Genomic DNA, 26,501 nt, shown 5'->3' on the forward strand with positions numbered 1-26,501 from the left:
GCTAAGAGGTTAATTATTATATATAAATTAAAAATCATCCATAGATTATTTTGACATTATTAAATCTCTTTTGCCTTACAATTAAAAATATATATGTTTTTCTACTTCACAATCTACATTCACCTGTTTTTTTCTTTTTTTTTGGGGGGGGGAATCAAGGGGAAGAGGATGTGAGTAACCAAAGTAATGTAGCTTAGGATGGCCTTGAACTTGTTATGCACTCAAAGATGATCTTGAATTCTGATCTCTTGCCTCCTCTTCAAGTTTGAGCTATAGTATATACTACCATGCTGTGCTTATACAGTTCTGAGTTTTGAACCCAGGGCCTCATAGATGTTAGGTACATTCACAACTACCTGTCCTCCCCTTCCCCTACCCAAGACAGGATCTTGCTGTGTAGCTCTGACTAGCCTAGATTAATTTCACTATGTAGCCCAGGTTGGCCTTGATGGGCATCTTCCAGGCTCACCCTCTTGAATGCTAGGGTTCAAGGTATGAGCCAACATTTTTATTTAAAGTGTGTAGGGTGTGGAGTGAGGTGGGGTGGGGTGTGTGTGCAGGTTCAGAATTGGGTATTGGATCCCTTGGAGCTAGAGTTACAGGCTTCTCAATATGAGTGCTGAGACTTGAACTTGGGGTCCTCTGCAAGGACAGTTGCTCTTTCTGCTAAGCTGCATTTCCAGCTCCCAAACTACAATGCTAACACGTTTAGCCATTTCAGCAAGAGGCGTTGCTCTGGGGTTTTATTAAGAAGTAAATAGTATCATGAGTGATCAACACATGGAGTATGCTTGTTTTTATATTTTCATTTCTTTGTAAGTAGCCCAGGCAGTCCACAACCTGTTTCTGATCCTCCTGTGCCAGTCTTTTTATACCAGCAACACATTTGTACTTTTTTTCTACCTGAAAAATGATTCAAAATTGTCCAAACTTTCAAAACACCTTAATTCCTAACTAGAAGTTTAAAACACTGCAATTTATTGTCTCTGATAAACAGCTAGCATTGATGGGTCATTTTAGTTGAATTGTTAGTTGTGAATTATGTTTAATCCAATAGCATTTATTTATGAGAAGAATTTTGTTAGATTTTTCACATTTAGTTACAACTATTTTGCCTAGCTGTGAGAATGTGTTTAATTCAGTTCTTTTGGGTTACTAACTTGCATTTTCATTCTTTTACAGGATAGAAGAGAAGAATCAGTGACTTGGAAATTTAGCAAAGTGAAGTGGCGGGATGGGCTTATACCTGACACATTTTATAGAGGTAACTCACACTTGCTTTATCGAGGCTTTGGTTTTTACATTCGACTATTGTCCTCATGCTTACACGGATACTCTGTTTCCTGGATAGTGCTTTTGTAGTGCTTATGCATAGTATCACCTTCAAAGAGTCTCGGGTAGTTCTCTATGTTTTGCGCAGATACACTGAAGAGAATTAATGTTATGGAGTTGTAAGTTGAAGGCCATTGTCTTTTCTTTTAACCAGATCTGTTTTTTGTTTTTGTTTTGTTTTTTGTTTTTGATCCCCCAGTTCTTTTATGTTAGGAGGACAGTTGGTGTCTTGGTGGTTGTATTAAACGCGTGCCTTTATCAGACAACATGAAAGAAAATGGAATAACGTTATAGGATATTTATGTATTACAGTTACACACACTCATCTATCTTTTTTCTTTTTTTCTTTTTTCTTTTTTTTTTTTTTGGAGACAAGGTTTCTCTTTGTAACACTGGTTGTCTTGGAACTTGCTCTGTAGACCAGCCTGGCCTCCATATTACCATCCCCCACTATCACCCCCAATTCACTCCTCCTTCGTTTCTTTTCAGAAAAGGGAAGGCTTCCTGTGCATATGAACCAAACATGGCACATCAAGTTGTAGTAAGACTAGGTACCTCTTCTCGTATTAAGGCTGGATGACGCAATCCAGTTTGAGGAAGGGGATCTCAGAAGCAATCAAAAGAATCAGAGACAGCCTCTGCTCCCTCCCACTGTTAGGAGTCCCACAAGAAGACCAAGCTATACAACCAAAACATATGCAGAGGACCTAGGTCAGACCATGTAGGCTCCCTGACTATTGGTTTAGTCTGTGAGTACCTGTGAGCCTAGGTTAGTAGATTCTGTGGTTTTTCTTTGGTGTCCTTGACCCCTTTCCTTTGATTTCTACAATCTCCTTCTACTTCTTCTGCAGGACCCCCTGAGTTGCCTAATGTTTGGCTGTGAGTCTCTGCATCTGTTTCCATTAGTTGCTGGATGAAGCCTCCCTGGTGATGATTATGCTAGGTGCATTATGAATCAGTTCCTTGACCTTTTTTTTTTTTTTTTTTTTTTTTTAAATTGCTCGTCTTGTTTGGTTCTGTCCTGGGTCTCTGGGTTATCCAGCCTCTGGTTCCTGGCTCTCTAGGTAATATCAGGTAGACTCCCTCAAGCTGGACCAGGCATTAGTTGGCCATTCTATAATTTCTGTGCCACCTTTACCCCAGGATATCTTACAGACAGTGCAAATTGTAGGTCAGAGGTTTTGTGGTTGTGTTGTAAATGTATTCTTATGTCAGTTATAAAAATTATTATAAAGTTGTATTATAAATTTTTAAATTTGTTTTGAGAATTCTTTTAGAATGAAGATTGAAACATTCTAGTTTTAATGATCATATTTTAGGGTTTTCTTTATTGTCTATGTCTTTTGGCAAATTGGTACATGCTACTTAAAACCTCTTTTACTTAGGTTTCATTGTAAGTGGTAAAGAATGTCACAATGTTAAAAACAAACAAGAACAGAAAAATGGTCTTCTCTCCCATTCTTTGTTAATATTATAATATTCTCCTAGATATCTCTGAATACACAAGGACCTAATTACTGTTTTCTGAGACAAGGACTCTGCATACTTCATGCTGGTTTCATAACCCTTTTGTAGCCTGAGCTGGCCTTGAACTTTTGTGATAGTCCTCTGTGAGCTGGCTGTGTGTACCACCATAGTGGGCTATATTTACTTTTTTAAGACAGATTTTATGTAGAATGCATTTTAAAATAGTGTCTTTATTGTTGAATTATTTGTCAAAATGTCAAAAAATATTGTCAAAATGTCAAAATATTGACCTTTTAAAATGTCATTATGCTTGGCAGTTTAGATGAGTGTGCACCTCTCCAAAGTATGCTCAGCACCAGCAGTCACTAGAGTGAGTTCCCGTTTGTCTTCTTGACAACACCAGCAAATGATTTATATGTCCATGCTGGGGTTTTTTGTGTTTTGTGGGTTTTTTTTTTTTTTTTTTTTTTTTTTGGTCCTTTTATAATTTTTTGTATATTTACATATTAGGGATAGGATCCTTGTTATGTTAGGAAAATTATTTTTATTTAACATTTGCTTTTTTTCCAATTTTGGTTTTGTTTCAGTTCTACAGATGTTATTTTTTTTTCTAAATTGTTAGATGGTTCTTATCTTTGGCTGTGGTAAATGTAGAGTGGAGATTTCTGCATGCCCTTGAGTGTGTGACTATACCTTAACCTTTACATCGCAATTTTTGTGAATGACCCACATTCTTAACTTGTTCTAGTTTAACGTTCTTTTTCTCTCTTGGTGATATAAAATAGTGTGTATAACACTAGTAGCGGTAGATATAGTCAACTGTGGTATTAAAAAGTCAATAATAGGACATAGGAAATGTAGCAGATGGGCTGCACACCATGGTGTACACCTGTCCTTCCAGCACTTGGGAGGTGGAGGCAGGAACAGGAGTTCAAGACTTGCCTTGGACACATCATAAATTTGAGTCAGGCTGAGCTACTTGAGACCATGTCTCATAAAAGGGAGAAAATTTAGTAAATGATAAGTTTGTTTAAAAAACTGCAGAAAAGAAAATGATAGCCCACAAGATGCCATGGCCAATCCATCTGCATTTGTGGCTCTTGCACAGTTGCTGCTGTGGCCCCAGCCAGCGTACAGCCAAGGGCAAGCTAGAGAGTCAAGGCAGGAAAGGGAGTTTGTCTCTCTGACTGATCTCTCCAAAGCACCCACCTCAGTCAGCTTTAATTAAGAGACGTGGAAAATGAGGCTCATTCCTTAGAAACAAAGCAAGCAAGCAACCTGGTAAACAAGTTGGGACAGTTGGCTCGACGTCTGGAAAATGTAATGCTAGATCTCACATTTGTTGATTATATAAAGATACCGGATGTTATTTTTGTTTGTTTGTTTGTTTTTGGAGACAGAATCTTACTGTAAAGCCCTGGCTGGCCTGGAACTCACTATGTAGAATGGGCTGGCTTTGAATTTACAGAGCTCTGTTCGACTGCCTCCCAAGTACTGGGATTAAAGTTACCATGTGCCCAGCTCATAAATTCAGATATTTAGGCAATTCAAGTTATAAAAAGTAATAGAACAATTATTTATCTAATTTGAATTTATTATGGTTGGAGAGCATATTTTGTAGGAGTTGAGTCCTTTTAATTTTACTGAGGCTGTCTTACCACTTAGTGAGCCCCCATAGTGGCTTGCATTACTGTTTTGAGAGCCATACTGAGGACTAAACCTAGGCCTCATGCATATTATGCAAGTACTCTCCTACTGACCCCATAGTGTGAGTTACATTTTCTGTACATTTTAAAGTATCTTGTAACTGTCGAAACTGCTATTTTGCTATAATGCTATACACATATAATATTGCAAGTTTAGATCATTATTCCTCCCTGTTTCTCCTGGTTTTATTTTTTATATTGTTTATGTGTGATTACAGTCCTGTTGAAAAAGAGTACATTTTATTTTGTACATGTTTTGTTAACAAAAACATAAGCATAAATATTCAGAAATATTTAGGAGTAGAATACTGAGCGTGGATAGGTTTGACTTTGAGCTTTCAGATGCCTATAGAAGTTTTAGTAATTTATCTTTTGTTATATCAGGCCTCACTGTAGCTCTGGCTGGGCTGGAACTCTCTATGTAGACAGGACTGTCCTCAGCCACACAGAGATCACTGCCTCTGCTCCCCTAGTGCTGGGGGGTTAGTACTGTTTGTGCTTTAAATGGGCACTATTATCCTTGTCGCCTTTGTGTCATTGTAAACATGTCAGAGCTGTTTGTCAATCCAACGAAAGCTGTGTGTGGACCCCATAGGGTAGGAAGTTTTATAACATCATTCATTCATTTGATACTTTGCCAAGAAGAGCTTGCTGTCAGAACATTTTCTTGTGTATAGCCTGTGTTCTTCGCTCTAGGTTATATTGCACATTTTCTGTGTGATTATTTCTAAGATTACTCTGTTCAATTTTTGTATTTAGATACTTACATAATTTTAGGATGATACTCTTTCTGTTATGAATATACACACTATTGGTATTTGTTATTTTTGAGCCCTGTCTTTGTTTGCTTCTCTTTCACTTCACAGACTTTTTCGAGACAGGGGTTTTATTTTGTAGGTTGGCTGGTCTGGAGCTCATCATGTAGACCAGGCTGACCTAGAACTAAAGGCATGTATTACCACACCAGTCTACAGACCTAATAAAGTAGATTTGACTAGTGTCTTTATGTCGCTGCTTACCTTATAGTTCTGTAGCCCTCTGAAATTTAATGTAATATTTCATATCTCAGAGTTGTAGATTCCAGGACTAAGCAAATTATATTTACCTAAAATCTTATCCATCCACCCACCGTCCGTCCATCCGTCCATCCACAGAACATGTGTGTGGGGGTCAGCTTGCTAGAATCAGTTCCCTGCTGCCTCCATGTAGTTCTCAGGAATCAAACTCAAATGATCAGGTTTGGCAGCATGCATCTTTACCTGTTGATCATCATTCTGGCCCGAAGTCAATTTTTCTTAAAAATTAGGGCTGCTTCTCCTTTCTTACCTGCATTGTTGGGTTTTCTCAGTCAGTCCCTCTTCCTCAGGCACAGCTCTCTAGACTGCAGGCATCACTGCAGTACTCACGCAGTGCGCACTCACTATGTCGCAGCGTGTTTTCCCTCTCAGAGTGGAGTATGTCTCCCTTATCCCTTATGTATTCTCTTGTAGGCATTGGATGGCACAAGTGACTGAGAGGATCCCGAGAGTTTCTGGAGCCTGTGAAAGGTAGAAACTCAACCATGGTTTCTCTCTCAACTCAACAGCAGTCCCTTCCTTGAAGTCTTCATTTTTACTTTAGCCTCAGGTAACTTTATATCTCATAATCTTGAAAAAGTATATTTTACTTATTTATTTTTAGACTGTGTTTTAATTAAATAATGAATAAAAACAGCATACAGTTTGAGGTAGCCATTTTAGCTATGAAGGCCACTGAAGTATATATAGTTTTGGACCAGGAAAGTGTTTTCAGTGGCTTCAGCTATGTTGAAGTTAATTTTTTCAAATATAAACATTTTTTTCTTGGATGATAGATTTTGTTATTGGGTTTGTATAATAGTTTCAGTTTGGATATTCATATGTGGAGGAAATATGTATTTGTTTGTTTAGTTTTTTCAAGTCAGGTTTTCTCCATGTAGTCCTGGCTGTCTCTGGAACCTAACCAGGCTGGCCTTGAACTTAGGATTAAGGTTTTATGTCACAGTGCCTGGCTTTTTAAGAGAGTTTTGAGATGAAACTGATTGTGTTGTGTAATAAGAAGTAGTAGTTGTTCTCTTAATTAATCTCCTTAACAATGATTATACTTTTACCCCACCATCCCAACATTACATTTCCAAGGAAGTCTAGAGAAACTTTTTGTTCCAAGGAAAAATGTTAGACTGTTAATATAATTGTATCTTCCATATATTTTTAAATATTTTAAAAATACTGGTAGAAATGTAACTAATGGCTAATGTCAGCTAGTTAGGATCTAGAATTGTCTAGAAGCTAAGCCTACAGGCTTACCAGTAAGGGATTATCTAGGTTAAGGTTAAGGTTAGTGTCTGAGACTGTCTGTGAGGGATTAATTGATGTGGGAAGACTCATCACAATTATAGATGAGACCATGCCGTGAACAGGGAGTCCTGTACTGTATAAAATGCAGCAGGTGAAGCTGAGGGCTAGTGTGCTTCATTCATTGCTCACTGCCTGACTGTTGATGCAGCATGTCTCCTATATTCAAGGCAGTTGGGTAGGGTGAGGTTTTGAGGATGATTGAGCTTAGAGCATTGCTCATTCTAAGTGTATTATACTCTATCACTGAATTATCCTCTGAGCCCATGGTGTTCTGAATACTTTTAAAACTTTTTAAAAGACTTTATTCAATTGTTTATGAGCATTTTGTGTGCTTGTATGTATATGCACTACATGCATATAGTACTCTTAGAGACCAGAAGAAGGCAGTGGCCTTGGTAAACAGGAGCTACAAGTGGTTATCAGTCTCCATGTGGGTGCTGAGAATTCAACATAGGTTTTCTGTAATAGCAGCAAGTGCTCTTAACCCATGAAGGATCTTTCCAGTCTATTATTAATATTTAAATTCCAGCTTGTTGGGTGTGGTTGCTACAGTGCCTGTCAATGGAGAGAAGGAAACAGAAGAATACTTTGCATTTTTTGTAGGCAATTTATTATTTTATTTTATGTATATGGATGTTTTGCCTGCATGTATATTTGTTTTGGTTGTCTGTAAGAGCAGCAAGTGTTTTTAACTACTGAGTTATCTCTCCAATCTCAACAAATAACATATTAGATAGAAGACAGTAGATTAGGGGTATGACTGTTGGGTAACCAGCTGTCTGTCACACTAGAGTTTGTGTTAGATTTAATTTTATAAACTGTTACACAATTATAAACTATTTTTAAGTTGTCATATTTACAAATTTGATAAACAGTTAACATCTTTTCTGTTCTTAGACAAATCGTAGTCAATGATCTAGCACATTAAATAAAGTATCAGGCATTAAACATTTGTTCATTGTGTCTAGGGAAATTTAAGAAATATTTCTTATATCTGTGCTACATAAAATGATGGAATTCAGTTTTCTATGGAATGAGTAGTTTGAGTTTGTGTTAGTACTAAATGTAATGTCCAGTGTAACCAGGACCACTGTGTGCTCCCCCAGCCCCATCCTTCTCATCTTGATAAAGATAAATGATACCTGTTTCTTAAATAGTTTGAGTTGGCAAAAATGCAATGTTTTAGATTCTCAGTACCACTATTTTCTGGTTTTGTCATTTTAGAAGACATTTTGATAAATATATGAAATATATGTGCTTAGATACTAGGTTTTTTAATGGTTTTCCTGTTATGTCGGAATGTCTGTTAACTTTCCTTAAATATTTATAGATTATTTTTCTATGGTTAAAAATGGTCACTTTTACATGGCTTAAACCTGAAAATGGAACCCCAGACAGAGTTATTAAATTAACAGGCTGCCAAGCCAAGAACGGGTAAGATTTTGCACAACCTAAGACAGAAGAAGTGCATTGCCTTTGATAATGCATATTCCATGACGGGTAAGGAAGGCATTCTTGTCAGAATGACCTAAGACAGGCTCAGTCTTTTAAAAAGGGGGAAAGGTGGAGAGCCTTTGGGGCTGCTTGACAAGAAGCTGGCACGGGCCAAGGACAAAGAAAGGGGCTGCTTGGTAACAATATGACATTGGCCAAGGACAAGGAAGTAGGCTTCAAGCAGGAATCTAATGTTAGACTAGAACAAAGAAGTAATTTCAGGTAGGAGTCTAAATTGTAGGTTACATCAAAGAAGTAATCTCAGGCAGGAATCTAAATATTAGGCTAGAACAAAGAAGTAATTCCAGACAGGAATCCAAATTTTAGACTAGAACAAGGAAGTAGGTTTCAGACATGAAAATGACCTTGGGTTAGTACAGGGAAGTAGGCTCAGATACTTTGGTCATCCTGATAAGCCTTTAGAAACAGTGATGCCCGAGTTTTCAGGTAACTGGGTTTAATGCCTTGCTTTTTCTTTACTATTTGTGTTTATTGTCTTGCTTGTTCCTTGACTATTTGCATTTATTGTATTGTTAGACCCTCAATGTAGAACTGACCTAAATACATGATGTAATCAAAGTGGTATAAAGCATAAAAGAAGAGGGGGTATAGGATAGGGGTTTCTAGGGAGGGGAAATGGGAAAAGGGGATGACATCTGCATTGTAAATAAATAAAATATCCAATAAAAATTAAACTAAAAAAATAAAATAAAGATAAAAAAATGGTCACTTTTATCTAAGTTGTCATATTTACAAAATGGAGAACTTTATTCTAACTAATAATTTTATTACTATCTGTTAAATTATGTTTATCACTTCAATGTCTTCTGCTGCTGGCATTGAACATAGCTCTCACTAGGCTGTTTTGAAATACCAGCACTTAAAATAGTTTTCAAGAAAGACCTTATAATATGCAAAATAATGTTTATACAAAGATATATCTGAGAGCTGGGCATGGTATGATGCCTGTAATTTTAATGCTTAGAAGGATGAGGCAGGAGGATAGCTGTGAGTTCAGGCCAAACTGGTTCTTGACTCAAAAAACCAATATTAAAAAACAAAAACAAAGACGTATTTGAGATGTGCCCAAATGTAGACTATTTCTAGATAAGAAATACTTGGTTTTTCAATGTGGTAAACACTTTTGAGTAGATCAAAACTCTGTTTTGAAGGGTGTGAGAGTATAGCAGGCTTCTTAGGAATGAAGTGGAAACTGGGTAAAGGGCCATTTTGATATGGATAGGGATTCTTCATTTTACCAACTGTGGTATTAAGGCTTATGTGTGCCCATCACACACTCACCCCAAGCACACTCACACACATTCATGTTTTGTTTGTTTGTTTGCAGAGACAGCATTTTGCTGTCTTGACCAGGCTAGCACCAGACTTGCAGTGGTCCTCTTGCCTTGGTCCCATGTGCTCCGATTGTAGTCAGGCAGCACTGCAACAACCAGCTGGCTGGGTGACATTTGTGTGTGTGTGTGTGTGTGTGTGTGTGTGTCTGGGTGACATTTGTATTTTTCAAGCTATATATATATATGTGTGTGTGTGTGTGTGTGTGTGTGTGTGTGTGTGTGTTTGTTTTGTGTTTTTGCAGTTCAGTGGTGAATGCTTACCTCCCAGGCACACGCCTCTAGGTTCTTTCCTAGTGTCTTGGTGATGGGCTAGAGAAATGATTGATTTTCAGAATAAGTACCTTTGAGTGTCTGTCTAAAGAGAAGTTTCATTTAGGTTGAGAGGGTTCTGGCATATTGTTGACCCTTGGAGAGTAATAAATAATCTAAGTTGGGAATTATTCTTTTCATAGAAAGTAAAATGACACTTAGGTTCATAAGCTTGCCCATCATATTCTGTTTTGACTCATAATGCACATTTGAAGTTTCATAGTAGTCAGTGACAGAGAATAGGAAACAGTGTTACCCCCCAATCTCAACAAATAAATAGAAAAGGAGAATCTTGAAATGAGAAGGGTCCTCCCTCCCTCCCTCCCTCCCTCCCTCCCTCCCTCCCTCCCTCCCTCCTTTCCACTCTCACTCTCTCCCTCCCTCCCTCCCTCCCTCCCTCCCTCCCTCCCTCCCTCCCTCTCTCTTTCTCTTTCTTTCTGTTAAATGCTTGAATGCAGGTTAATTGAAGATAATTTGTGGCTGGTAGAGACATTCTGTATACATTCTGAAAGGGAGCTAACTGCTTTCAAGAATTTTAGAGGATTTAGCAAAAGCTTTCAAATCTTTTTTTCATGTTAAAACTTACAGCCATCTTTTTTTTTGACATAGGTATATTTTTAGTATTGCTCTTTATCAATAATATATTGTATTTCAAAAATTCCAATTGATGTAGAAAAAATCAGGAGAGATTATCTTCATTATGATTTGACGAAAAAGGAGGAAATAAGGAAGGTAGTTTAAGAGGATAAATATGGAAAATAAGAATAGCTTTTTTTTCATGATAAATAAATTGAGATGTGACTAATAAATAGAAACTGGAAAATGAGAAATGTAGAAAGGGATCTTCTCACCTAAAGGAGGAAGATAGATTCTGCATCAGGAAATTCTCATGTGAGCTTCAAGGTGAAGAGTACTCAGTAAGGAGGTGAGAAGTACTCAGAAAAGAGGTGAGAGGTACTCAGTAAAGAGGTGAGAAGTACTCAGAAAAGAGGTGAGAGGTACTCAGGAGGTGAGAAGCACTCAGAAAGGAGGTGAGAGGTACTCAGTAAGGAGGTGAGAAATGCTCAGAAAGGAGGTGAGAGGTACTCAGTAAAGAGGTGAGAAGTACTCAGAAAGGAGGTGAGGTACTCAGTAAGGAGGTGAGAGGTACTCAGTAAAGAGGTGAGAAGTACTCAGAAAGGAGGTGAGAGTTACTCAGTAAAGAGGTGAGAAGTACTCAGTAAGGAGGTGAGAAGCACTCAGAAAGGAGGTGAGAGGCACTCGGAAAGGAGGTGAGAAGTACTCAGAAAGGAGGTGAGAGGTACTCAGTAAAGAGGTGAGAAGTACTCAGAAAGGAGGTGAGAGGTACTCAGTAAAGAGGTGAGGGATTGAACTCATCTCAGATGTTCAGCCAGTCAGCTCCCTTATAAAGAAATCAAAGATCTGCTCCATCTCAGTGGAAGCAAACAAAGGCTCCTCTATACCAGTTGTCCTGAACCAGGTGAATAACTGTTTCAGGGTTTTCTCTCCCCTAAACTTCACTTGATAAAGTTCTGAGAGGGAATAAAAAAAGGTGAGGGGTACTCAGTAAGGAGGTGAGGTGTGGTTAGTAAGGAGATGAAGGGTACTCAAGACCTGAGTGATGGCTTTGTAACTCTTAGTGGTGGTGATGGAGTTAGTCTCAGTAGGTAGTGAACAAAAAATGAAAATAACTTCTTGACAGTTCTAGAGCCTTTTTTGGGTCTGGAAGTTGCTTGATACAGTAAAAACTGCATTGGATCAAAGAAGTTTCATTTTAAATTCTAGTTTTTTTTTGTTTTGTTTTTCGAGACAGGGTTTCTCTGTGTAGCCCTGGCTGTCCTGGAACTCTGTAGACCAGGCTGGCCTCGAACTCAGAAATCCGCCTGCCTCTGCCTCCCAAGTGCTGGGATTAAAGGCGTGCGCCGCCGCCACTGCCCAGCTCTAGTTTATTTCTTAACTGTGTGACCCTTTGTGAGGTTCTTTGTTAAGTGAGGCTTACTTAGCTCGGGAACCCCAATGGAGAAGTAAGGGGAAGGACTGAAGGAGCTGAAGAGGTTAGCAACCCCATAGGAAGAACAACAATGTCAACCAACCGGACCCCACAGAACTCCCAGGGACTAAACCACCAACCAGAGAATACACATGGAGGGACCCATAGCTTCCACTGCAGATGTAACAGAGGATGGCCTTATTTGGCATCAATGGGAGGAGAGGCCCTTGGTCCTGTGGAGACTCAGTGACCCAGTGTAGGGGAATGCTAGGGCGCTGAGGTGGGAGGGGGTGGGTGAATGGGAAAGCACCCTTACAGAGGCAGGGGACGGGGAAGGAATAGGGGGTTTAACTGGGAAAAGGGATAACATTTGAAATGTAAATAAACAAAATAACCAATAAAAAAACTATTGAGCAAGGTAACCTGTATAACAGTGTCCAGCCCAATGCTTTTTACCTAGTAAATAATCACATATATTAGTTATTAGCAGAAGAGTTCTTCCTCTCTATTAATACCGTAATTATTTATAATACAGACACAAACCTACTCATGACTGCAGAATAATATTTTTCACATTGATTGCATAAAATTACTTTTAAAACTTAATGTTTCTAATTTAATGAAAAATAAAAATTAAGTATTTTAGTGTCTTATATAGTTGATTAAAAATGAGTAGTAATACTCAGCTTGTGTATATGTGACACTTCTGTTAGTGGCTGAAGCAAGCCCTCAGACTCTTGAGTCTTAGAAATGACAAGTGCTTGTATTAAAAACTTACATCTTAGCCAGGCGCACGCCTTTAGTCCCAGCACCGGAGGCAGAGGCAGGCAGGTCTCTGAATTCAAGGACAGCCTGGTCTACAGAGTGAGTTCCAGGACAGCCAAGGCTACCCAGAGAAAACAAACCAAACCAAAAGCCAAACCAAACAAACCCTTATATTCTTTAATAAAAGCTCCACTCAAAATTTCTTTATTCTATGTTTACTTGTAAATCTGTGCACCTTGGTTTCTAAGTACTTGTGAGTAGTTCCATTAAGGTAGAAGATGACAGTAAGAGCCAGCTTATCTCTTCCTGAAAACAAGAGGAAAAGGTAATTGACATTCTCTTGGAGAATGTCTTCACTCTGTCCTTGAATGATAGATAGTGGAATTACCCAAACTGCTACAGTGGAGACGATTTCTACACAGACGAGCCCTGAACGTTTGTCAGTAAGAAATGGCAGTGGTTGTGACAAGAGAGGAGCATAAATTACACAGCCAGAGACAGAGCGAGTGGGCTAGCTGTTCAAGCTTATGGGGGAAGAGAACAGGGCAAGCTGAGGAAACAGGGTCTCAGACAGACTTTGATGGAGCACTCACTGTTCTAACTGCATCAGGGCTCTGCTGTACTCTCCCAGCACTGATGCAGACCTCAGACAAAAAACTGCTGCATGGTTCTAAGGAGACAGAGAGCTCATGACTAGCCTTTTTCCTATGGAATCTTTGTTAGTTTGTTTCCTAAATTTTTCACAGTTGTTTCTTTACAGGAAAAAAAGTCTCCATGGTAACAATTTAAAAGTGCATTGGAAGACTCTTACTGTCTGTGAAGTTCCTTAACTTTCATTTGTTTTCTCCTGTAGAAGTACACTATAGACAGCTAATTTCATTCCCTTTAATGGTATAGACATTCTGTTGTGTGATGGGTGTGTTCAAGTAAGTCTCTTGTTTTCCCATTAAAAGGTTGCAGCAAGCATCGCCCAGTGTAGATGTTGGATAGGTTTCTGTGAATAGAAACACAGACTTGTATAGCCCCACTTTCCCTAGCAGTCAGGTGGCCACTTAAATACCCGTCAAAGGGACTTAAAAGGAAGAAAAAAATACGGTTTTGGGCAAAGGAGCCAGTAATGTTTGGAGGAGAGTGAGCAGAGGAGGACAGGGATCCTGTTGCACAGAGACCCAGCCCCGTGATCTGCTTGCTTCCTTCAGCTCAGTCCCACTGCCTTGAGGTTTCTAGAACCTCCCTAAGCACCACCCCCATTGAGCTGCCAACCTTTTAATAAATCATCCTCTTGGGGTTGGGGGAACAATTCATAGTCAAACCAAATCTAGGTTAAGAGTACACACTTTTTCTTTTGATAGATATTTTTCAAGTCTGAATGTGATCATCGATAGAAGAGTATTTTCTGATACTGTAGGAAAGCTGTGGCCGTAGTTTGTAGTTATCCAAGTTAAGCCTAGGTTTCTGGCATACTTTAGAAGTGTAGGAGTAAGTAACCACGGGTGAGGAGGGGGACCCCGTCTCTGCATAGGCTTGATCTCACCAAGAGGTTGGTTTTTACTTGGACTGTTTCTTCTTATTTTTAATACTCTGTGCTTGAAACACGCTATTTAAGACCCTGACTGAAGTCCTTGGTGCTCCCCCCACCCCAAATAGTCTTGTCCAAATTGCTTTTTTGATTCTTACTGTTTAACTTGATGCTATACTTTATTTATTTGTGTGGCCACCCCGGCCCCCCAGTTAATACAAGTACAAGAATGTGATTTTCTTCTTCTTTTTTTGTTTTTTTGTTTTTTTGTTTTTTTGTTTTTTTTTTTGGTTTTGTTTTGTTTTTTATTTTTCGAGACAGGGTTTCCCTGTGTAGCCCTGGCTGTTCTGGAACTCGCTCTGTAGACTAGGCTGGCCTTGAACTCAGAAATCCACCTGCCTCTGACTCCCAAGTGCTGGGATTAAAGGCGTGCGCCACCACTGCCTGGCAAGAATGTGATTTTCAATTGTTCTGGCAGTTAAGATCTTCTACTATAGGGGAATTTAGTCTTATCTGGAGTATCGGATTAGCTGGATGCTTTGCTATTGATAAAGCACAAACCCCAAAACTGACCCTAAGCCACTTACTTAGGCTGGTCTTTTATTTTATTTTAAATTTCTTTTAAATCTTCCATACTCTCTAAAACTGATGGGTTTTTGGTTTTCCCAGACACAGTTTTCACTGTGTAGTCCTGGCTGTCCTGGAACTCCCTCTGTAGACTAGGCAGGCCTTGAACTCAGGGATCTGCCTGCCTCTGCCTCCCACCTGGGAGTGTGTTACCACCTGGATTTTTTTTTTTTAAGTAATGGTATATGTGACAGCAGTCAGTGCAGTAAGGATGTCTTGTATGTGTGCAAATTCCTGTAAATTGGGTTTTTTTTTTCACTCCTTTGAGAAAACAGTAGGTCATCTAGAAACATCATAGTTTGCCAGAATTTCTAAAGAATTGGCCAGACTAATCAATTTTTAGTCCTTTAAACAAGATTCACTTAGTTGTAGAAAACTTGTTTTCTAAGAAATGTATAGAACAGAATGTGAAGATAGCAGCTATTTGGTAAGATGTTCAAAACGATTGACCTTTAAGAGTTTGTTTGCTCTGTGAAGATTTTGAAAAGTAAAATCAAATGCTGCTCTTTGGTCATATATTTTCCAGACTGATAATATCTGGTAGGTACCAGATATTATCATAATATCTGGTAGGCAAGAAAAGCAAGTCTGAATTAGTTAGACCTTTGTTTACTCTGCTGTTCATAAAGGTCTGTGAAGTGTTCATTTAAGAAAAGGTCATTCCCTTGATGATCTCCTTCATAGGGATTGGAATCTAATGTACATGTTGGTCTTGCATTATGAAACCGAAGGTGATCTTCAAAACTGTCTTTAGGAGAGACACCAAAACATAGCGCGCTCCTACTTGTGAGCTTCCTTCCACTTGAGGACCAAGGGTTACGTTTGTTGTATGTGATTTAGAGTGCTTTGGTGCATATCCTGTGCTGTTATATGTGCTGCTGGGGTTTACTGAGCTGAGGGCTTGTCGTGCAGCCAGGCGCTGTTGTAACTGAGCTGCATCATAGCCTCCTTAGGGTTTGTGAGGATCTCTTTTTGCATCTGTGCTGTGCCTGGTAGTGTTCTCTGTTGCTTATGTTTCACTGAGTCCATCCTTTTAAACTTTATGACACTATAATACGTTCAAATCTGAAAGTTCTTGAACTGAAGCTATAAATACTTCCTTTAATCTGTTTTGTGTAATTTTCAGTAATGAAATATATTAGGATTATGCCTTAATTTCAAAATGAAAACTTGTTTTACTTCTCTAGCCTCTGGAAGTCAATCTTGGTAATTATATGAATTAGATAAATAAAAATTTTCTATTTGAATGTAAATCTTTTATAATTTGAAATAGAAAACTGCCAAGTAGGACATATAAACTAATTTTTTATGCTTTGTTGCCAAACTTGGTTTTTCTAGGCAGTTATACTTAAGCATGAACATTGACGACAAACTGGAAGGATTGTTTCTTAAATGTGGCGGCATAGACGAAATGCAGTCTTCCAGGGCAATGGTTGTCATGGGTGGAGTGTCCGGCCAGTCCGCTGTGTCTGGAGAACTGCAGGAGTCAGTACTTCAAGATCGAAGTTTGCCTCACCAGGAGATCCTTGCTGCAGATGAAGTGTTACAAGAGAGTGAAATGAGACAACAGGATATGATATCCCATGATGAACTCATGGTCCATGAGGAGACAGTGAAGAATGACGAAGAGCAGATGGACACCCACGAGCGGCTTCCTCAAGGACTGCAGTATGCACTTAATGTCCCTGTAAGTACTAAACTAGAAATAGTAGACAGTCCTGGAAGTCACCAAAGAAATTACAATGGTTAAAGGCTAATCAGGTTTTTTGTTTTGTTTGTTTTTTAAACTATGGACAGCTATCATATTTGAAAGGCAGAAGTTTTTGCATGTCATTATTTTCAAACTCTATTTTCCACCGTTTATTCTTTGGTAATAGTTATGTGTGTACTGGATTTAAGTGCTTGCTTTTGAAAGACATTGTGATTAGCATTTCATTTTGATTTTTAGAGATGGTTTCTCTGTGTAGTTCTTGCTGTCTTGGAACTTGATCTGTTTGTGGCAGGCTATTGGTATATAGCCCAAGTTGACCTGGAATTTACTGTGGGGACCAGTAGTAAACTTAAAGTTGCTGTTATCCTCCTGCCTCTGCCTCTTTGGTGCTGGAACTACACAGCTCCAAGAAACTTATTTTCAGGCATTTATGTCTTCTTTTCCTCCACCTTTATTTTGCTTGTTTTGCAAAAAGTCTTGTTGTACAGCCCATGCTGCCCTGCCGCCTTACTATGTAGCCCAGGCTAGCTTCAAACTCCTTGGCAATCCTTTTGCTTCAGTTTCCCACCACCCCTGGTATTGGTGTTTATAGGGTTGCTGACACCACACCTAATCGTCTACTTTATTTTCACTCTGAGTAAAACCAGAATTATATTTTGAGTCTTAGCTCTTCCACCACTGGTTCTAGACCCTAAGGCTTTTTTCTCCCTTTGTTTATAATGTAGCACCTTTTCTTTGCTTGAGGATCATTGAATATCTGCCTAAATATGTATTTCAGCCATAACTCATTGCTGTTTTCAGCATCGATAGTGCATCTTCATCACTGTCCTGCTGCTTCCAGGAACTCTAGTTGAGCCCTAAGATAGAGATTCATGGTGACTTACCCAGTGTCTGTCTCTCTTGATAGACTGTAGGTTCTAGAAGGCAACAGTGTTGTCTGGGGTCTGCTGTCTACCACGTGTTGAAGCATAGTGTGACTAACTGGATAGCCATTTACAGTTATGCATATGTGCACCAATTTGTACCTAGCCCATTGCAGAAACCATTTATAATGGATTACATGAATTGCTGTTGAGCCAGCTTTTCATGTCTTCAGTACATCCCAGTATAATTGTTTTTATACATTGTTAGATTTGGTTTGATAACTTTTTTTATAACTTATGAGAGACTGGTATGCAATTTTCTTTCCCTGTAATGTCATTGTTTAGTTTTGGTGTTTTGTATTTCTTGCCTCAGAATGAGTTAATCCTTGTTCTTGTCTTCTGGAAAAGATAGGAGAGAATTGATAAATTTACCCCTTAAATGCTTCCTTGAATTCACCAGGACCTGGTATTCTCTATTTTGGAAGACTTAGAAAATCTTTGACAAATTTTCTTATAGATGTGGGCCTGTTAAGATCATCTGTTTCTTCTATGAGTCTTGGCAGCTTGTTTAAAAAAAAAAAAAAAAAAAAAAGTCAATTCTGTCAAAGTTTTCCAATTATTGGACAGAAATCTGTTTCCAGTTTTCCCTCCCTGCCTCCTCCCTCCTCTTCCTCCTCATCCTCCTTCTCTTCCTCTTCTTCTTCTTCCTCCCCTCCCTCTCCTCTCTTCTTCTTCCTCCTCGTTCTCCTCCTCCTCCTCTTCCTCCTCTTTTTCTTTTTTTCTATCCTTTAAATGCACATGGAGTTGCTTTTGTGTTTGATGTTAATAGTCTGTTTGTCTCTTAGCCTGGCTATAGGTGTGTGTTTGTGGTTTTGTTACTACCTTTATCATTCTTAAGGTTACAGAGTAGTGTTAAATTGTATCTGCAGTTTTGTATAGCAGGTCTCTAGAGCTTCCTTGTCCTATAAAACTGACACTTTATGTGTTGAATCCGTGCTCTCTTACCTCCCTCCAGAAGTGACTTTCTGATTTTATTGATATCGAAAGGAAACTTTATTTTTTCTGTTGATTCCTGTTTTTTTTTTTTTTTAAAGATTTGTGTGTGTGTGTGTGTGTGTGTGTGTTTGTGTGTGTTTGTGGTCAGTATGTGCATGTGAGCATGGAGCAGTGCAGAGACCAGAAGAGGGCCTTTAATTTGCTGGAGCTAAAGTAGCAGGTGATGGTGAGTCATCTGATGTGGTTGCTGGGAATTGAACTCAGAATCTCTAGAAGAACAGCAAGTGCTTTAAACCACTGAGCCATCTCTCTCCTGCCCTTGACTTACTGTTTTCAGTTCATTGATTTGTTGTAATTGTGTGTGTGTGTGTGTGTGTGTGTGTGTGTGTGTGTGTCTTTTAGTCCTAGCTGGCTTTGTACTCTAGCTAAAGAGGATAACTCATGCTCACATGGAGGTCAGGGGACAGCTTGCAGGAATTCATGTATCCTTTCACTCTGTGGTCTTGGGGGTCAGGTCACCACACTCAGGTCATCCACCCAACATGGCAGCAGGTGGCAGAGCTGTCTCACTCGCTCTGTTCTTTCTTATGTTTACTTTGAGTTTCATTCGATTGTTGGTTTCAGGCCTTCTCTCCTGACATGCACCAGTACTGTGAGTTTTCTTCTAAGTGCTGCTTCAGATGCGTCTCTAGTTGGGTGTTTAATTATATTCTCTTTTCTTATATCTTTGATTTCTTTGACCTATGCATTATTTAGAAGTGCGTAGTTTAATTGACAAATATTTGATAGAAGGATATTTTCTAGTTTGTTTTTATTGTTACTTGATTTCTAGTTTTAACTATTGTCAGAGTAAATACTATTTGATTACTGCGTTAAGGTGTCTTTTATGGCCAGATTGTGGTCTGTCTTGAGACGCTTGAGAAGTGTATACATTCTATTGTTGGTTTTATCCAGTAATATAGAGGCCACAGTAACTTTATTGGACAGGCTGTAGCCTGGACTTTCTTTGTTTTTTTGTTTTGTTTTGTTTTGTTTTATAGTTTCTGTGGTGATCTTTTCTTTTTTTTTAATTAAAAAAATTTAATTGGTTTACAAAGGAGCTACAGACTACATTGAAAGTAATCTTTGTACAAAAGGCAGAGATTGAGATAGAGAGAAAGAGATACTGAGATCACCAAAACACCCAGGGACAAATTTAGCCAGAGAGAGACAAGGAAGATAAATGTGGTGATCTTTTCAAATGCAGTATTAACTTCTTGCTCCCTTTGTAAAATGACTTGACTGCTTCCTCATTGCCAGATAGCTAAAATGTGCTTACTGCCATGGCTGGAGATAGTCATTGTGTCAGGTCTCTTAGATAACTTCTTTACTAAACTCTCACTGCTAACCTTTGCTCTGTCTGTCTATGTGCTTTTCATTGGCATATCACTTACAGGATTGTGAGGGGTTTCCTTCCTTACCAGCACTCGAGAACTTTTCTCAACTTCTTGTTCTTTTATCATGTCTGCTTGACACTCCATTTGAATGGGCACTCAATTGAATTGTCACCCTCAGAGATAAGTGAATCTGAAAAATTGGTCATGCCATTTAACAGATGGTCAGAATTTGGGATTCATGTAACATTGTTTTATAATGAGACATAAATAGACATGAGGTATTATTTCCATTCTTAGTCATATATCGCTGTTGGTGGCAAGGGCTAGGGGCTTGGGCTACGTATTGGTTTTCACTGAAAAGCATTTTACCTAGAACAGTATGATTTTGTTTCTCAATGTGAACAGACTTAAGAGTAACAGGCTGTTCTCAACATTCTTTTTAGAATGAATTTTAAAAATGATATTGAACATGGTAGTGATTTTCTTCCTCTGTTTGCTTTTGCTCATTCACTTGGAAATTACAAAGAACTCCTTTTCATATTACTCCTTGTTAGTATAGAATTAGCAGTTGAGTTTTCTCAAATTGTTAGTGACTTTAGGTTTTGTATCCTTAGTAAATTAAATTACAGTTAAAAGTTGTCATTTGTGGCCACATAGTTCTCAGGATTTATTTTGATTTTCTACTCTAAATTAGTAGAGGTCAACTTTTTTTATACAATGAGTGTATAGTTTACTCATTGGACATTTGTTCTCGAATACGTTACATTAAATTAAAACTCGAGGTGTTTAACCTCACTGGGCAATCTGCAGATGCTTATCAACTGCATGGTGTCTACTGGGCAGTGTCCATGCAGGCTGTTTCATCACTGCCTCTGTCTCACTAGACAGTGCCATGGTAGAAGCTTTGCAACATCTCAGAAAATTAAGAAAAGATTTCACCTCCCTTCTCATTCCTATTAAGCTCATCAAAGAAGATTTGAGAATTCTTACACTTCTATGTTCTTTTCTTTCCCAGTTGATGAGGGCATGTTAAGAGGAAAGGTTTGCAGTCTGTATTTACAAATTGGAGCAGATTATAATTGATGATAATACACGTGTCTTCTGAAAAACAGTTGGTCTGTATAACATGAATGAAAATATTTTATAAATTGGGAGTTATCTAAAAATTTATGTTCTTGTCATACAATGGTATATAGAAAAGATTTTAGGAATATATAATTCCTGCAAGATTTACTTCAGAATTTATGTGACATTCTTTTAAACATCTTTTAAAAACTTACATGTGAAGGTCAGAAAGACAGTCTGCAGGGATTATTTCTTACCTTCCACCATGTAGGTCCCAGGGACCAGATTCCAGTCATCAGGTTTGGAGACAGGTGCTTTTACCTGCTGAAGCTCCTCAGTGGCTTTGTGTGACATTGTTAAATCATAAATTTCTAAAGCAGCATGATAGAATTATAGCTGTACTTTAAGGTGTTTTATATGTTTGAATAAGTTTTTAATGGGCCTGGAAACTCAAAATGTATTTGGCCATTGGAGTAAGACTTCTGTTCTCCTTTTCTTTAATTCCTGAAAAATTTCTGAAATCCTTTCATTAAGGAAGATGACACAGGCAATTATAATTGTATTGTATGCTTTTTCAGAGTCATTTGTAAGTTACAGTCTGTTCCTATTTACTATTGCTTATCTTCAGAGTCACTGAGGGAGAGGGATTCGGTAGTAATTTGTTGTTTGTGGGCTGTTGGGTCTTTGGTTCAGGCTGTGTTCCAGGAGGTTAAGGCTGTTTGTCAGGCACAGGACTCTCATGATAACTGATAGAGAGAGGGTGGTTTCTGAGCAGAGTTAGCATGGGCAGAACACTGATCTTTCTTCTTTTCTTTCTTTCTTTCTTTTTTTTTTCTTTTTTTTTTTTTTTTTTTTGTTTGTTTGTTTGGTTTTTTTGTTTGTTTGTTTTTTCAAGACAGGGAGGGTTTCTTAGTCCTGGCTGTCCTGGAACTCACTCTGTAGACCAGGCTGGCCTCGAACTCAGAAATCCGCCTGCCTCTGCCTCCCAAGTGCTGGGATTAAAGGTGTGTACCACCACTGCCCAGCTTACTGATCTTTCATGAACCAGGATTTAATGGGAATTATGTTATTGCTTAGAGATACTAATTTCAGTTTTTTATTAATTAATTTATTTATGTATTGAGACAGGTTTAATTTATACTTTGTAGTCCTGGCTGGTCCAGAACTCACTATATATATTCCTAGACTCATAGACAGGCCCATCATAGTTCAGGTTGTGTAAGTGGATGAATTAGAGTAACATTTTCTAGGTTGAGATATTTTATCTCAAACACTTGTGTCCAAAAGTATTTTAGCATTTTTTTAAAAATTTTGGGATATTAACATTTGAATAACAAGATTTTGGTGATTGGACCTGGGTTAAAATAAGATAGTCATTTTTGTTTCTTATACTTATTACATGAAACCTGGAGATAATTTTATTTAGTAGTTTTACTGTGCATTTTGAGTGTAGCCTTATACATGAAGTCAAGATTGCCAGGTTCTATTTACATCGGAATATTTTGTAGTTTTGGATTAAAGAATGCTTGATTTATAGTTGATTGTTTTAGGGAGCAAACCTAGCAAAGTCTGCTTTTAACTATTTTCTTCTGGTTTTAAACTAATCTGACTCAATTCACTATACTTTTACTCCCATAGGTGGATACAAATTATTAATGAGAATAATTACACACAGAAAAGGAAAATGTTCTTTAGACTTCTATGTAGCTCAGTTATAGAGTGCTGATGTAGAATGCCTGGTCTCCAGAAATACACACATACTAGTGTGTCTGGATGAATGGGTGGGGATTTCTTGTTTCTATCTTTTGCCTATTCTGATCCCAAAGAGATTACTAATATTGATACTCTAGAAAATATTAATTTGGTATATTTATTTTTATATAGTATGCTTTAAAGACATATTGTCTTTATTTTAATGATAATTCCATCATATCACTTTTGAAATTGTGTTTAATGATACTTTGTATTGATTTTCAAGTCACCACATATAAAACTGCTTTGTTTATTTTAGTAATTAAATGACATACTGTTATTTACTTGACATGTTGTTGCTAGGTCTGTTTGAGTGAAATAATGATAAAAGGAACATTTGTACATGTATCTGTACACACATGTAGGCTCTTTCTGTACATGTATGTATGTATATTAAATCAGAGTGTTCATAAAAAATTGGATAAATTGTTAAGTTCCTAAATTTAAGATTGATAAATTTAGTCAAAAATAACTCCCATGTGCCTAAATCATGACATAGTCATTAGTAACCCTGAGACATTGCCCCCAATCCAGTTCCCATTACCTTGGTGCTTTTATCATGGTCTGTTAGCTTGCTTGAGTTGGATTTTGATATAAACATAAGTGTGTGCTCTGTTTTTGTTTGTTGCTTATGAGATGAGCCATCTGATGCATTTAGTAGGTTATTCTCAGTCCTGACTAGTGTTACTGCAGACTGTTTCTGGAGTGAGCTGTAGGTGTGCTCAGTGGAGATTGTTTGCCCAGCCAAGCGGAAAGAACTAGTTTTAATCCTCAACACTCCTCTCCATCAAAAGATTGTGTCTAGATATCGACCATTCAGAGAAGTGCTTCTTTGAGTATCCTTGGGATGTGCGTTTCTGTTCATATTTGTACTTACTGCTTTTGCCTGTTTCCTCAGGATAAAGTTTTGTAGCTTGGCAAGTGTCCTGCTCCACTCGAAGTTTGTGATTGGTTTGACAAGTTATAAAGATTGCTCCTCCTTGGTATCTGGTCTTGTCATGTACTAGATTTTCACTATAACCATTTTAGTTGTATAGTGTAATGAAATGTGGCTTTAGTTTTCCTTTTACTGGTAACTAGTGAAGTTTGCTAACTTGTCCTGTTTAGCCACACTTCATCTATGTACTGTTGTTTGAGTTTTCGCAGGTGATATGAGAACCAAACCAAACCAAAACTTTTTTTTTCTGATTGCTGTTTAATTTTGTAAATTAACCAAGAGATATTTTCTTTCGGTTTCCATTGGTAGCTGTTTGGGTATATCAGTGTATAATAATGAGTGTGTAATAGAAGGTTTTTTTCCCCCTGCATGCCTTTCTCACTGTGTTTCTTCTCTTCCTCCCTTCCTTTTACTTTTCCCCTCCCTCTCCTCTCTCCCCTTCTCTCTTACTTATTTATTCTTCTATTATGTCCAGGGCCTCATGTAGGCTGACCTACTCACTGCAGCTGCAGATGGTTTGACGCCTGCTTCTCTTGCTTCCACTTGACAAGTATGCGGCTTGCAGCCATGTGGTACCATTCCTCAGACAGCTTTACTTTTAACAATAAGGACTTGTACTAGATAGGACTTGATGCCGTTTTAGGATAATAAAGCAATACACACTTACTGAGAAAATACTGAAGGTTTGAAAACATAAAGAACAAAACTAGCTGTAACTAGCCTACCCTAGAATAACCACTATTAATGTTTCCTTGGCAACATTGCAGTATTTCTTTTGTTGTTGCTTTCCTGTGTAAGTATTTGTGTGTTTGGACAAAGTTGGCCCCAAACATATGTGTATATTTGCATAAAGTTTTAAAACATCTTTTCATATTTATTTCTATTTACCACTTAACCTTCACCATGAATATTTCTCTGTCATTTATGTTAATCAAATATAGTACCAATAAACTATAATAACCATAGTTTATTATCAAGTATTAGATTTTGTAGTTTTTATTATCATAATATATTGTGGACATTGTTATGGTTTTTATTTCTTTGATATGGGTTTCTTTAGGCTTTGGAAATATATTGGTTAAATTATAATTCACAAAGAAAAACCCAATGAATTTAGTTTTTGTAGTGGTATTTGAAAATTCCAACCTAGTATCTTTATAAGTAGTATAGCAGAAGAATTTTAAAATATGTTTCTGGGTTCACTTATGATTCCCCCAAAAGTGACAAATGTCCTTGTAGGCTAGAGAAAAAAAAAAGTAAAAGTGAACCAGAAATAAATAAATTGTGTGTGTGTGTGTGTATAAAATTTTGGCTGTGTATGTGTGCCATGGCATGACCTTGAGCTATCAGTTCTCCATCCGTTTGTCTATATGTGGCTCTGTGATAAAACTCAGGTTGTCATGCTTGTGCAGCAATTACTTCACCTGCTGAACTGCTTGCCAGCCCTGGACATGGTTAAAATATTGAAAGGCAGGGAAATTGGAAGGATAATCTTTTCCTTTTAATGTACACATGCATATTTTGCCTGCATGCATGTCTGTGCACCACATGTATGCCTTGTACCTACAAAAGCCAGAGAGGGTTTCGGACACCCCATCCTTCCCCTGGTACTGGAGTTACAGATAGTTGTGAACTGCCGTGTGGGTGCTGGGTATTGAACCCTAGTTCCCTGGAAGAGCGTGGGTAGTACTCTTAACCTGAGCCATCTCTCTAGCCCTGGGAGGAGAATTTTAAAGGAAAGATTAATGAGCTTTTAGCTGTATTAAACTTTAGAAAGCACTTTGTATAAATGGGGCTTTTGTAGCAGTTAGTAACCCTCTGCATATCTGAGAAGCCACACTCCTCAGTGTGTGGTGATGATTAATGACAGATACGTTTATTTGGTGCCTTAGGATCTTTCAAGGATTCTTTTTGTTTGATTTCTCTTTTGTAGAAATGGGTACTGTTACTGCTCCAGTGGACAGCTGAGGAAATGACTGAACTAATGGGTAGCATCATGAATTGTAGATTGCTGTCACCTATTCCTTTTTCCCCTGTGCATAGCATGTGGAGAGCCTATCAGTTTAGTCAGGATTGTTTACACAGCACAGGTAGACAGTGGCTAATTGGTGGTTGTGTCACTGAAGAAAATGACACTTCCCTTCCCTAGCAACCAGCGACTAGCTATAAACCCTCCTATGTGAGGGAACACTGAGAGGCCCAGATGTGTGCAGGCCTGTGCAGTCAGACACTACTAGTGTCATTTTCTGAGTGCACTAGAGGTCTTGGTTCTAATCCTAGTTTTGAAACTGTACAGCATTGGGGGGGGGGGGGGAGTGAGAGGCCTCACTGAACTTACTGGCGGTGTGAGTGTAAGAAATAATGCACAGAACGCAAGAGCTTGCTTTGTGTCCCTAGATTTTTACATTCTCTTTTAATCGGTACAGTTTTAAGCATTAAGTTTAATCTTTTTGGGGGCCTTAGTTTTGTTTTCCAGTGAGATTAAAATTTAACCTTGCTGTATACATGTAAATCTGTAACAGTCTAGAGACTATGTATCCTCTACCCACCATTCCAGTTCACAGTATCCTTAGTGCCCTGGTAGTACCTGGTGTGGGGAGCCCAGTGCTCTGCATTTCTAACAGTGCCACAGGCGTGATCCTGTATCACCCTTGGGTTGTCAGGGGACATATGTGGCCTGTAACTTCATTTAAGATGGTGTTTGCCAGGTTTCCCCATTGTAAAGGTAATGTTTTTAGTTGTAATTGTTAAATATCTTTGATGAGATACTCTATCATTTCAGTATAGATATTTATTTCATAGGATTAAAATTCAGTGTAGCCATTGCTTATTTGCTTGTTTATATTGCTCCAGTTTGGGCCG

At 38.2% G+C, this 26,501-nt stretch overlaps 1 protein-coding gene across 4 annotated transcripts in view; it reads left to right on the forward strand.

The window, feature by feature from the left end:
• The window catches only part of Znf148 (zinc finger protein 148), a 119,664-nt gene that overhangs the window by 34,938 nt on the left and 58,225 nt on the right, over nucleotides 1-26,501 (forward strand). For all 4 annotated transcript variants that reach the window (XM_034514947.2, XM_076942840.1, XM_034514948.2 and 1 more), the window contains exons 2-4: nucleotides 1,183-1,264; nucleotides 5,996-6,131; nucleotides 16,278-16,626. In XM_034514947.2, the coding sequence (XP_034370838.1) occupies nucleotides 16,294-16,626 (333 nt within the window). In that variant the 5' untranslated portion in view covers nucleotides 1,183-1,264; nucleotides 5,996-6,131; nucleotides 16,278-16,293. The remainder of the gene's footprint in view (nucleotides 1-1,182; nucleotides 1,265-5,995; nucleotides 6,132-16,277; nucleotides 16,627-26,501) is intronic.

Source organism: Arvicanthis niloticus, chromosome 12 (genome assembly GCF_011762505.2).
Source record: "Arvicanthis niloticus isolate mArvNil1 chromosome 12, mArvNil1.pat.X, whole genome shotgun sequence".
Taxonomy (NCBI): domain Eukaryota; kingdom Metazoa; phylum Chordata; class Mammalia; order Rodentia; family Muridae; genus Arvicanthis; species Arvicanthis niloticus.